The 14,166-nt window shown below is 41.0% G+C and overlaps 1 protein-coding gene across 3 annotated transcripts in view; it reads left to right on the forward strand.

Annotated features, from left to right (window-relative positions):
- LOC6606245 (A disintegrin and metalloproteinase with thrombospondin motifs 9) overlaps nt 1–14,166 on the forward strand; it is a 33,601-nt gene that overhangs the window by 3,609 nt on the left and 15,826 nt on the right. Inside the window, exon 1 of one of the 3 annotated variants that reach the window (XM_032721910.1) lies at nt 9,284–9,540. The exons of 1 other annotated variant lie outside the window; for it this stretch is intronic. In XM_032721910.1, coding sequence (XP_032577801.1) covers nt 9,448–9,540 — 93 coding nt within the window. In that variant the 5' untranslated portion in view covers nt 9,284–9,447. Of the gene's footprint in view, nt 1–9,283; nt 9,541–11,421; nt 11,705–14,166 lie in introns of those variants that run through there. One more of the 3 variants, XM_032721911.1, reaches the window with a different exon arrangement.

A 14,166-nucleotide genomic window follows, 5' to 3' on the forward strand; every position in this document is an offset into this window, starting at 1 on the left:
TGCGACGACTATGACCATCCATCCACCCAAACCTATATGGATAACCCCCGAAGACCCCGAAGAAAATCGAATTGTGACCAACGACGATTAATGATCGTTAAATATTCAGCTCGTCTAGCAGTGATTAATGCCACACATAACCACCAATCATTCTGTATACCGATTCTCATGCAAATGAGTAGGGCGTGTCCTTGCAGCCCTTCGGTTGGTGGATGGGGTGACAAATAATTTGTCGGAATATTAATGCCGTCAGAGAACAAAATATAAATAAACTACAGGCAGTAACAGCAAATAACAAACCAAAAAAAAAAACGCTAAGCAATTTCAAGTAAAAAGGCCAGAAAAAGAGCAAATAATTTTAGGTGTGATGCCGGGGCGTGACTTTTTGGTGCTGTGCTTATGCTTTAAGCTGGTTATTTTGAATTTAATACAATTTTTTTCGCCAAAAGATATATACGTGATCTGAATGCAAACACTTCTGCGAAGGCCCGCATCCACCGCCCCTTCCCACCCTCGGGAAACCACCCACGTTCCTCAAAAAAGCAATTTTGCTCATTTTCTAGCAAACGAAAACTGTCAAAATGATGAAAAAATACTTATAAAAATCTTGGGAATTATTTCAAGCCAGAGAGCCGACACTGACATACTCTATTCTGATTTCTAAGCATTTGCAGCCTTTTAGAAAATGTTGTAGATCCCTTAAACACATAACCTAACGACTACAAGCCACCTTGCCTATGAATTAATCATTGGCTTATGGGTAATCATATTTGTATTGTTTATCTCGCTAATTAATTACATCCGAGCCATAGGAAGTGTGTAGGAAAATATGATCAAAGCATTCCGGGCCTGACAAGTGATTGCTCATCTTAATTAATTCCTTTTTAATTTATCAGTCAAGTTTAATGTTAAACATGTTCAATCTGGCTAGGAGTTGCTTTTGGACACCGAATTCGGCGTTGGCCCAGCCGCGGTTTCTACGTTAATAATTTAAATATGGATTTTAGCGGCCTTTTTCGGCGGGGTATTAGCATAATTGGGGGCCAGTGTCCATCCCCGCCAGCCGAGCTAATCCACTCAAGGCGAAAACACCTCTAATAATTACCTGTCCAATTTTTCTTCACATTCTGTTGAATCTGGTGATTTTTCTATCGATTTTGTATCTTGTGTCTCTGCTGCGCGCAGGTCGTGAATGAATTTTTCAACAAATTATTTGGATATTTTGGGAAATACAAATTTGTTTAACTGACTTGCGGTGGTGGTGGTGGTGGGCTTACATCAAAAGGCCAGAACCGCCCATAGAGCACAAGCTGGTTTCATCTCGTGGCTTGATTGTCTTCGGGGTCCATTCGAATGCTTTATTTGGTGTTTAGTTTCTGGTCCCCATCCACATCCCCATCTCCATCCCCAGTTGAACGGGTCGGCCCAAAAGTTGGTCGACTTATCTGGCCGTTCCGCGAGCCTATCTTAATGATTTTTTATTTATTTGCTGCCATTTGTTGTGAGCCGACTTATCGCGTTTGTGGCCATTTTGGAGATGGAGCGTGTAACATCGCTTTACATAAGTCCATTATATTTTATTTTTAACGACACTCTTTTAATTATGGTTTGGCCCCGCCGCGTCGGTGGCATCATCGCTCCCATCTTCACGGTCAAGGCAAATGCTGGATCATCGATTCTGTTGTTTTGCATATAAATTTGGGACTCCAATTCACATTCAGATGCGTATTCGAACTCAGACGAGACGAGGCGAGACATGGACGGACGTGGACGGACACTTTGGGGCGGTGCGGTGCGGCTTTATTCATATGCTAAACTCTTGTGAATTCTGAATTCAGAAGTCTGAAGTCAGAAGTGGCTTAGCTGGGCCGACGGGCTCGGCACTTATTTGAAAGCCATTTGGAAACCTTGGGGCATCATCGCTTTATCATCGCTGGCGGAATGGGTGCAGCATAAGAAGGTTCCTTAATGGCAACGCCAGTTTTTTCCGTATTGTTTTATTATTGCTCCCTCGCTGCCTTTTTATTAATATTTCAAGGAGGAGGAATTCCGATATTTGCGGCGATTTATATGTGTCTGCTGAGCCTTTGTTTCGATTCCTGGGAATTAGACGAGGCATTGCGGTTCTTGGGCTTCGATCTATGCGGGGTGTTGCTTGTTTATGGGATAATATTCGTATTATATGATTTATTAGACAAGTGATGTCGTTGGCTGGATGGCGCATCACGTATACGCCCAGTGGTGCCATGCAGTTCCTCGACCGCAATGCCTCACAGAGTTCAGCAGAAACCGCTGCCGCACTATCCACCATTCTGGGAACCCCAAGCGATACCTGACACATATAAATACAACGTAGTATAATCGCATTATTGCCACACGCCCTCCGTTTGCCCAAGTCGAATGATCACCATCCTAGCCGAAGGGCATTTGCCTAACGGTTTCGGCAACTTAGCAGCAACCAAAGACAAAACAGACCGCGCCATTAGCATAGAAAAGCGATTTAAAGTCATTACTAAATCAACCTGTTTTATTTATTATTTATTTACATTTAACTCATTGAATAATACGGGCACACGTTTTAACGATACAAATACGAATGTTGTCACAACGAGATAGCAAATGCAACTTAGTTTCCTCTGATTACACATAATGCAGTTAAATCAGAGTTGCCTTGCTTAACTCTCAAGCAAGAACTAAGTAATAGTTAATATTTGCAGATAGTAGGAGGGATTACCTCTATGACCACACACGTGGTATCTCAAGTTACACTACTCCCTGTGAACTCAGAGCTGCGAGCCTTCACTTCATTCACCTGACAGGTGATATTTGCTGGTGTTAATTTGCAGTGACAGAAGAGCACGTCACGGCAAATTTGGTGTTTGCCCAAATGTTTAGCAACGAATAGCACACATCTTATAAGCTGTAAGCCGTGGATACTCAGAACGAATTGTTTGCAGAGAGGTTTTCTCGATCTATAGCAACTACATCACTCTTTCGAAATAAAAATCCACGAAAGTGTTACTTTCGATTTCAAACGCTGTTGCTGCTTTGATATATTCGTGGCTTTTATATATACGACTCTTAGTGTTATGGCTTTTATTGGTCCCGCATGACAAAGTTTGGGACAATAAAAAATCATGTTTATTGCTATATTATGTTATGACAGTCTTCTGTGGAGAGTAGCGATTCTAGTTTCACAATATGCCCGAAAGCATTTTGATATTGCCCGAATGATGCGATAGTGGATTCCCATTCTTTCCATATTTTTTCCGTGTACTTAAATCTGCGATCAATGTGATCTGCAAACGATCTGCGAGGCATCGCTAATTAATGCTGGTAGCAACAAGTTCAGCTGCCTTATCTGTATTCTATTTGATTTTTGTTTTTTATTATTATTTTTTTTTTACTGGTGAGCTTGGGTTCCATGAGCTGCGGCACGTTGGCGGTACTATACATATACGACTACAATGTTCGGCTCAACTGTTCGACTAGACAAAAATGGGTTTTGTTTCTTTTTATAACATTAAACAGAACTTAATGAAACGCTTAGGCTTTCTATTTTTGGCAGCACCAATGAGCTGATAAGAGTTTATATTGCTGGAAATTAATAATATTTCCCAACCCCTTTTGGTAATATATTTTGTGTTCTTTTCGGACTGGCGAGAAAAATGCTTGATTATACATTTATATGTACTGAGTGAACTTGGGCCCGTTCTATTTATTATTTACGCAAGTGCACTTACCCATATGTTGAAACAATTATATATTTTTAATACTTATGTATGTACATTTGCTGTGCCGCCGGGCCAATATTGCCCATTTTGTTTTAATATAAAATGCATGTACAAACGAAATATATGTACGAAATATGAAATTCTACTTGCGCAAATAGGAACATGAGTAGTGCGATGCTCGAATTCCGGCTGCCAAATAGCCTTTTGCACTTAATACAGACGCGTGTGTGAATGGAAATCAAATTTAAATTAAAATGAACCCCCAGTCATAACATATCATGCACTGCACTATATATTTGCACAAGCGTTGCTTAGCATTCGCTTCATTTTGCCAGGGGCAAAATTCAGCCTTTGACGTTAAGATAGCGCGCGTCACAGTAAAAATAAAAATAATAAAGAAATAAAAATGAGATGAAAAGTGAAAAAACCTAAGCAGCCCTATAAATTTTAGCACTCCAGACAATTGCCACAAATTTTGGTAAAGCAGGCGTGTCAATTGCTGTACAATATAAACAAATTACTGTTGGCGGCGGTAACTACTACTTTAACTGTTTTTTATTGCCGGCAGCCAAACACTTAGGCGTGAATTTGTCAAATGCCCAAGATGATGGCCGAAAATGCCGCTAGTTCGCACAAGCTGCCGCTAGGTGGCTCAGCCACTAGTGTGGCGGCAAGCTTTTAGTGCATAATTACGATTGTATTCGCCATCGAATTAGTCGCTTTTGCATGTGCATGTGTATATGGTAAATTACCAGCTCCCTGCCACGTTATTACGTTATTGTACAATTAGTTGTATTTATGCTGCTGCTTGTTCGTCGACGGTTGTCGCTGTCTGTCGTACAATAATTAAACGACCATTAGGCGTATTTAGCGCACTGCTCCGAAATTTGGGTCATTACCAAAGCAAGAAATCAGCCCAAAAACACACGTGCTGGCCGTGGATCAGATGTGTTTATTGTGATTACGATTATGATTATGTTATTGTGGGCCGTTGTCTATCCGCCTGTCTATGTCCACGCGGCAGCCTCCAGACCCCAGAACACCGCCCATCCACTGGCCAAACGCATCTGGTCTTCATAGATATTATGGAATTAATAATTTAGAGCCTGCTGGCCGCCAAATCGATTTGCATCCAAATGCACAGCCAGAGCAATAAAAATAAGAATAACAGAGTTAGAAGGGGAAATTAGCAGCTGAATGGATCGATGGTTATCCTCGAAGTGATATATGATAAATGGAATATAAATAATGTGCTGAGGCCTCTGCTTCTAAAAATATATGAATTTATAGCCTCTATAAATCATGTTTATCTTTGGCGTGTGAGTATTTCTTTTTTGATCCATTCTTATATTTAAATTTGATTAAAACCTTAGGGATAAGGTAATCTTCCATATCTTCATATTCATGGCAAATATGCAATCAGTTTGCAGTATCAGGTACCCAATAGTCGATATTGGAGTTGAAGCTCCTCCATCTAATTTTTATAAATATTGAGGCGTGCGTGAAGAATTCGAGGCGTGGGAACTCCGTGGCTTGGCTGGGGGTTCTCGATTCACAATTTGCGATTTGCAGATCCGCAGTTCTGAATGAACGTGGCCGTAAGCTGGGCTTGCTCTTTAGCGCGAAAAACCGAGGTTGTTTGCCCGGCTTTTGGCCCCAGGGCGCCTGTCCGTGTTTATGGGCTCACTGACAAACTGACAACTAAACTCAATTATGGCCTAATGAAATCGGCAATTGGGTAAAAAGAGACAGTGCCCGAATAATGAGAACTGCCAACGCCCCGCTGAACTCGCGCAGAAACAGAATTAATTATTGTTAACCGTAACAGTTTTTGTTTGTAAACCTGCCAGGCATGTGTCAAGGAAATTGGGTCAAAAATCGCTGGTCCAGGGCACCAGAATCGCAGTGTCCGCAAAGAAAAAAAACGAGGAAACTCGTTTGAAACTTTGAGGAACTGAAAAGACTTGGGGCTACAGGGTGTACACAAAACACCAACCACCACCCACAAATGAACTCTTGTTCAATTTGTCATGCCGAGCGTGACAATCGAATGGACAATCGATCGCCGGCCAACGGCCCTGCTAAGTAGATTGATGGCAGAGCTAAGCCAAATTAGAAAAAACAAAAAATTAGAATAAGAACGTGGTGGCAGCCTGGCTGGAATCGGTGGGGGTCATCAATAGCCGCGGTTAATGAACGCCGTTTAGCGGCGGACAATGCAAATCGGCAAACAAATGTCAGGCAGTTAAATACATTTGTATGGATACTACGATCCATTGATTTCGCAATCCATGGCTCTGCTCGATCGATCGATCGATCGGTTGATCCAATGATACGATCGCTGTATCGGTGGGGCCTCATAATCCGGTCTTCGAGCAGATGTGCGTTGTCGAGAGCTGTGCACACACAGTGTGGCACACCTTCTGATTAAGAGTGGCCAAGCGACGCTGGTGAGGATCGGGCCAACTATATATAGTTACTTGTGAAACTATGCCAGTACTATGCCATTACTATGGCACTACCCACTAAACCAACATCGTCTGTGACTAAGTTCGAGTATGTGGGTCTGTTTGCTCAACAAGAGCATGTGTACATTCACCGCTTCGCCTTTCAAGTACATCAACCTCGAGTGGATCTCGTTGGCTTGCCAAATAGAATACACTTGTGCCCCCAGACGAACTGAGTAATTATTATTATTCATAAATATTAATTCGCCTCTATAAAAGCCTTATTCGCTTGGGTCACAATGAAACAAAGCCTTCGGACTGCACTGGTTAGCCCACTTGACAATCAAGCTACCAAATTGGTCGAAGAGACGATTCGAATCGAATATATTCGAATCGATAGACAGATAAAAGCCGAAGTGGTTCCATTTGCCAAATTTGCATGAAGATTGATCTCCAGCGGTCGCTCCTTTTTCGTGCTAAACTGCGTGCAATTAAAATTAAAGCAATTAAACTTAAGTTTGCCTGTCCCATTAGTAATACATTTCGGTGGAGTTCCAAAAATTATTTCCTCATTTGTCGCCGAGGTCGTAGTTTCCGGAAGCCTAAAAGCACCCTGCCCTTTTACAGAGTGCTCACAAATCGCTTGAGGAATCTCTTTTTACGCCTGCCCCAAAATTTCGTGAGGGAAACCATCTGCTCCCCATAATAATCGGAACGGACTCTAGACTTGGCCAATCGAGTTTGGTTCTTGTAAACATGTCAAAGTGAAAACAAACTAATTGCCTGAGCACATCCGACAGCTGCGCGAATCTGTATCTGTATCTGTATTTAAATCTTATTCGATCTGCTCCACATATAGTATATATGTAATAAGTTCGGCGGGGCGGATCCGGACTACAAGGCTGCGAGATTGGATGACCAAACTTTCATAATTTGAATGTCAAGAGCGTTAGGCGCTGACTACTCGAACAGATGCTGCTGGCAAAAATGTAGATCAAATTTAGGAGGACGGGGCATTAATTCTGATGGCTTCTAATTGTCAGAAATAAAAACGACCTTTTAATGGAGTCCACAGATCTGGCATCTATTGAATACCGAGAATTTTGGCATATCATCCGCGCCACTGGAGCTGTTAGATGATTCTTGTAAAAAAAAACCCCTCCCCCTCGCTCGACACAGCGGACACAGATACAAATAACAATGACAATTTCAACACATTTTGATGGGAACTGTCAAAAAAATTAAGAAATTCCAGCCGTCCAGCAGTCCCGTGGCCATCATCGCCATCTAAGCTCCAGTCTTGTTGCCATCCGCTCGCCTAGTTAATGAATATAATCTCTTTTGATGGATTGAACAGTCGGCCCAAAAGCCCATTGCCCAAATCCCAACCTGACCAGGCCCAAAAACCAAAAACCAAATACCAAAACCCAAAGCCCAAAGCCTCAAAACGCGGCTTTCAATGGCCAAATGGCCAACTGGCAACTGACAACTGCCATCGCCATGAACTTGGCTCGGTTTTGTCTCTTTAACCACTTTTTTTCTCTGTTCAATTCATTGTCTTTGTTGCGGACCTTTTTTTTTGTTTCTCGTGCGTAATAATATAATACGAAATATTTATTAATTTTTATGGTTTATATTTTGTTGATTTCTTTGCGGACCGTAATCAGTTGCGTATGGGAAGTGTCTCACCGGTAATCATCAGCGGCTTTTCGCAGCTGTCCAAATTTGTGAGATAAGTATGCGCCCACTGGCGTATACCCTATAATTTTTATTACTCCCTGCCATTTAGCGCAATCAGTTTGAGTGCTCGATCATCTTGGCTTAATTAGCTCAGCCATAGATTGTCAACAATTAGCGATTGGGCAGTTTAAATAACTTGGCAATTAGAGTGGACCTTATCTGATCCTTTCGCTGGCTAATAAAATATTCAAAACAATTTTTAGCCACACAGTTCCGGTCCAGAAGTTTTGGCCAGTTCACTTGCCGGACTCAATTAACTTAGATCTTATCGAACAGCGTGCTCGCTCAGGGAATCCGCCTTATCGATGGGTTCTGCAAAACCAGTTTTGCCCTCTCGAGTGTTCTTAACCTTTTCTTGACTGCCAAAAAAAAATAACTCCGTGGCTGTCGTTTCGCATTTGCTTTGTGGGCGCAAACGGAGATTTAATGAAGCGTTAATAAGTACCCAAACAGGCCCTCCAGGCCATCCAGAGCCATCAAAAGGGTCTTAAATACCATATAGCCATATCGACAATGGCTGGAACCTTCACATGTAGTATTTAGGTATTCTCAAATCTCTGGGTCTCTGACGTTTGCATATCCCAAGATACTTGCTTTGGCGGACCCTATAGTATGTATGTGGGGTATACAAACAGCAGGCCTATTGCCATTCCATGCTGAGCTCAGGAATTCTTTGATCCAGCCAGCCAGCCAGTGTTCTCATTAGTGTTTGTACAGTTGTTGTAATTAAGAGCGGCGAGTGCTGTTTCCATTTCAATATGCGTATTCAGGCACAGAACTTCTTCAATCAGACGCCATGGAACGACCAAGTTATTATTTCGGCCCATTATTCATTAGAATGTAATAATTCATTAGGGTATTATAAACAATGTGTGCGACCATCTGAGTATCGAATATTGCAGATGATGATGATGGCGACAGCGCCCTCACTTGTCTTGCTCATTTTGTGCCCATGCTGCTGCGGCTGCTGCTGCTGCTGCGGATCTTGCTGCTGCGGCTGCTGATGCTCTTGTTATTCTCGCTGGAGCAGCAGCTGTTGCCGCAGCACAAAACCAGCATCTGCGCCATCCGCCTGCCACCAACACAAGTGATCTTTCAGTCGCTCGCCTGACGCAGAGCCGATCATATTTGCCTGCTCCTCCTACGCAGAAAATCCACTGGCACTGTGGCTTCTACCACTACTTGCACACACGCACCCACACAGCAAACAGGCTGTCTGCAGAGCAAGGACCTCCTGATTTCTGGCGAGGCTTGGCCGCTTAAACGCCTTACAAATTGCGCAGGCGCAGTTTAGTGAAGTTTAGTGAACCCGGGGGATCACGAGTTCGTTTTGTGTTGGCTGCAATTCTCCGAAGATTGTGGCATTGTGATTGCAGAATGGTGTTGCGCCTGCGCGACATTTCAGTGCTAAATCGGTGGGCACTGAGTGCTGCAAAGGCTACGCAGTGAACACTCCCACGGAAGAAAGGACAGTGAAAAATTAAATATACCAGTGTGAAAAATAGGAGCAATCAATTGGAGAGACCATGTTCAGTAGCTTGGGTATTTCCAGTGGGAATTTTTCGCAAGGAAAACCGCGGAAAGCACCTCAACCCACGCCTTTCATGGAGATCATAAAGGTAGGCAAGAAGGCACTCACAGTTTAAATTGTAAATCCGCCATAGTTGTCATAAATTGGCTACTTGGCCGACTCTCTATTGTTTTTAATAGTGGCCATTGGCCAAGTGGCGACCTCAATTGTTGGCCCATAAAATCGCCTGGCACAATGTCTTAAATTGAAAGCTAAAGTTGCTAGAGAATTTATGCTCTCTTTAACGGGCAGCATAGAGTTATTGCCTTGTTTTCAACTTCTGCCCGCTGTTTCAGCAATAAAATGTACTTTAAGTGCCTAATTATGATTTGATATGCTGCTAATTGGGAAATCATAACAAACAAAGAGCCATATTTAAGAGCTTTTTTATTGGGGCGTTCGCCAATTAGTCGGCATCTAACATCTAGCATCTAAGATCATCGACCAAAATCGCAAAATCGCAGAGTTTTGGAGGTGCAATAAGATAGGAAACTTGAATACAAAGCACAGCCAGTTTCGTTAAGACAAACATCTATGTATGTTCTCATAGATACTCGAATTAATGTCACCGATTCAGGGACAATACCATAAATTAGAGTTAATTTTAGTGCAAATAACCCAATGGTTGCCAGCGAAACCGTTTGCATAATAAATTGCATACTTCCTGGAAGACCAGTGGTCCGACCACAACCCTCGAGATCAACGCACCCACATCTCGGATGAATCTGAGAATTATGGCCTTATGTCACAGATCGCGGGCGAGGCACGAGCGCACATCGCCAAATATCTCGAGAGGCATGTGGCAATTAGAGCCAAAAAAAAAAAAAGCGGAACAACATCCACCAGCCAAGCGGACAGGCGATGGCAATTCTTTGAGAAAAGTCCCCGAAATTTGTCAGGGGCGTACCGATTTCATTTGCTCATAAATTCACACGAATAGGGCAGGGCATCGTTGAGAAGTTAACGAACCAAGACGAGCGAGATGGTCTCCCAGATAGACACTCCCCAATCGGAGTGGAGATCTTAAGGATACCAGACTAGCAATTAGTTTTGACCACCGAGACCATTGAGACAACAAACTTTTCCACTTTTGCGCTTTTCTTCTGGCGGCGCCGAGGGTCAAGTGCAGTGCGATGGCCACTGGGCGCCAGAATTGCTGAGATTCTTCCTCTTGAAAGTGAGATATTTTCGTAATTGGCGTCGCATTTATCAGATTGTCAAAATCCGTTGCAGATGGTTGCAATCGAGCACTGCGATATTATTAGTAGTTGGCAGAGTGCAACCTGCCAAAAAAATGCGAAGTGTGACAAATTTGCAAAGCCGAAGTTTAAATATCCTTGCAGCAAGGATACTTGGGTATTTCTTTGGTCATATGATAAAATTATATTTGATATATGATTAAAATTATATTAAAAAACTTATAATTAAAGTTAAAGTGAACATAATTTGAAGCTGTGCATTCATGGTAACAAACTAAAGAAAGCTAAAATTTGTTCAATAAATTTTCGATCATTTCCAAATGTATAATACCCCCCGCAAGGGTATGCAAATAATTCAAATGGAAAATAGAAAGCATATTAGAGAACTTATGTGCGACTTGCAAACGCGTATAAAATGCTATTCTAAAATTATTTGCGAGAGAAAGAACTTTCGGCTAGAGGTGGGTGCGTGAATCTCTTCTCCGTGGCGAGGAAAAGCTCTACATTTCCACCGAAAGAGCTCGTCCATCCCATCGAAGATCCTACACATGCACACACCCACCCGATTTACCTGCTCTCTTAACCTTGTCGATACACAATCTTTATGGTTGGATCGTTTGTTTGGGCCAAATGCTTGCGCGAAACTAACGCAGAGCAGGAAAATGCGAACAGACTTTGTATATTTCGTGAAAACGTTTTCTCAGTCTAGTCTCGAACTTCGCGCCAATATCTGCACAACTGCTGAAAACGAACGCGGAATTTCATATATGCCGAGAACTTTGCGAAATATACAGATAATAATTCGAGTGGCTTAAATTCAATTGAAATAAATAGACTTCATGCAGTTGTGCAGCGGAAGTGCCAAAATAGAAATATAAAATTGCATAAGATTAATGTGGAATATGTCATTCATGACCGTACGAAAAACGACGAATTTTTAAAGATTTGCCATTTCGTGTGTACTGAATCATCAAAGTGCAAAGAACTGTCATTTTTCGAGCTATCGACATAAAGGTATTTTGAAAAATTTTGGAAAATATAAATGGAATGTGACAATCACTCCTGTGAAATTAACAAATAAGGAATATTTTACTTTATTTATCACTTTACCTAAGCAACCAATAAGTTTGAAATAACATTAGCTATTAAGCAGGAAATTAATTTTAACACTACATATTATTATTATACACATTTCTTTCAACGGCGGGGAAAATGCCAACATTTTCAAATACCATAACTTCCAACCAATCTTTTCATGCTTCAGAACACAACAATTTAGACGTTTTGCTTACACACAGTGCCTACTAAAATTAATGTTCAAATTCTTGAGCGTAAATATTTTTAACGAAATGCCGACAGGCATATAAGAAATCGGTTTTAAATAGACATTTTACACGGTGAATAGAATCGAATTGAAATTGAAGCAATGTTTATGCCAAACTTTTACACATTTCAGCGCCACTGCAAAAATAAAATCAAATCGAGATACAATAAAAATCGAAAATTAAGTAAACACGCCCTTTACTAAAAATAGTTAGCCCGAGCGAAATTCTGACTCTGTTGGATGTAGGCTGGCCAAAAGAAGAAGAAGGCCGAAAATTAATTTGTTAACTTTTTTTGCAAGCATTCACGTTAAGCAAACAAAACAGAAGAGAAATGTGCGTAAGGAAAATGCGGGGAAAATAAACAAAAAACGCAAGAACTGTGCTAAAAAAAAGTTTTAGACAAATGATGAGTGCGAGTGGCTTTGAGGTTAAATTTATGGCAAAATAAAATTTCCAATAGAAAACTCGAAAAAAGTCTGAGAAATTGCATGGCATGGAAACGAAGGCAATCGAGGACGCCGATGCCGGGTGCCAAAAATAGTCCGGTCGGTTTTTTTTTCTTTTTTTTCTGAATTAGCCATTTATTTTTTATGTTTATTTTAACATTTTGTGTACTTTCTTTTTTGCTTCCCGTTCTCATGTGTGTATTTTTGCAAATAGACAGAAGCGTGTCAGAATTTTGATGTATGTATTTGTTTGAAATGTGTGCAGCGAATCGAACGTTTGTCGGCTCGAAAACGGCCATAAAAACTATGATATAATATATGGGCAGAATGAAACAACGAGGAAACAATAAAACTGCTTAATTAACCTACCAAAAAAGCAAAAGAACCAAGCCAAATGCTGATCAAAAATGAAATTAAAATTTGTGATATATGCAAGGCATAAACAAAACTTATATAAAAATACACCAGCAATTTGACAATAAATATAGCACGAGAAAAAAAGAGCCGCCGGCAACAACAACCAGCCGGCCAATAAAATATGTATAAAATATGAAATGTAAGAATATAAATAAATAGCAGACAATACACTAAAGTAAAAATAAAAATAATAACTGTGGCACATGTGGGCAGATCCGAGTGCCTCTTTCTGGGAAATTATGTATATTCTGTTGGATTTATTAGCTGCGACTAGACATCTCCGGTTTGACTTACACATCTAGATTCTAGATACATGTGCAAATGTATCAAGATATTTCTCAAGAATTTTCTGCCCCTTGGTGTGACATTTTTGGGGCTTTTGGAATTAGCAGAACAGCCGGCGACGCATAAATAAATATTTTGATGACAAAAAAAAAATAAATAAATAAATGAAAACAAACCGGAGGCGTTAATTTTTTGCTAGCATTTCTGAGCCGTTAATAAATAACTGAAAATGATCCAATGAACTGTGAACTAATTGGCGGGTGTTAAAACGATATAAATCTGCATTAGCATAGTGCATTGGCATGAGTGCATTGTTCATGATAAGGAAGCACTTTTAGGCTCTGCCATTCCATTCTGGTAACACAATAGACTGTCAGCTGAAAAGTTGTTGCGAAAGGTGTTAATAGATACATCTGAGTGTTGTCATTGCCACTCGGTGTATCTGACAACTACGCGTATGCAAAACAAAAACGGAGAAAGAAACGTGTCGGAAGTTGCACGACAGCAAAACACGTTGAAATGCCCACAACTCGGGTTAAACATTAATATAACATTTGTAACCGACTACTTGCTACACTTGACATGAGTTTGTTTTTTTTTTTATTTTTGAATGGAATTTTATTTTTTATTATTTCTCATTTTTGTGGGCCTCTGCTTCCGTTTATTGTAAGATCGATTAAATGGAGATCCTCCCACTTCGGCAGGCCCATCAATTTTAATTATCGAACAAATTAATCAGTCGCAACTCTCGCATCATTAAGATTAATGATCCCGGTCAAGCTGGATGGCAGTAGCGAAGCAGCAACACCACTTGTGCTTCCGGTAGCTGGCAGCCAAATCAGCTGGCAGTACCAACAAGTATGCAAAATAGCGCACTTGGCTGAACTCGAACTCGAACTTGAGTGTGTCGCGAGCTGAAAAAGTGGAAAAAAAAGCAACGAATGAGATTCAAGATCAGGCAGGGGATTAAAAGCGAACCAAATGAGCTGTGGCAAATGTGATT

This window comes from Drosophila sechellia, chromosome 3R (genome assembly GCF_004382195.2).
Source record: "Drosophila sechellia strain sech25 chromosome 3R, ASM438219v1, whole genome shotgun sequence".
In the NCBI taxonomy this organism is placed as follows: Eukaryota; Metazoa; Arthropoda; class Insecta; order Diptera; family Drosophilidae; genus Drosophila; species Drosophila sechellia.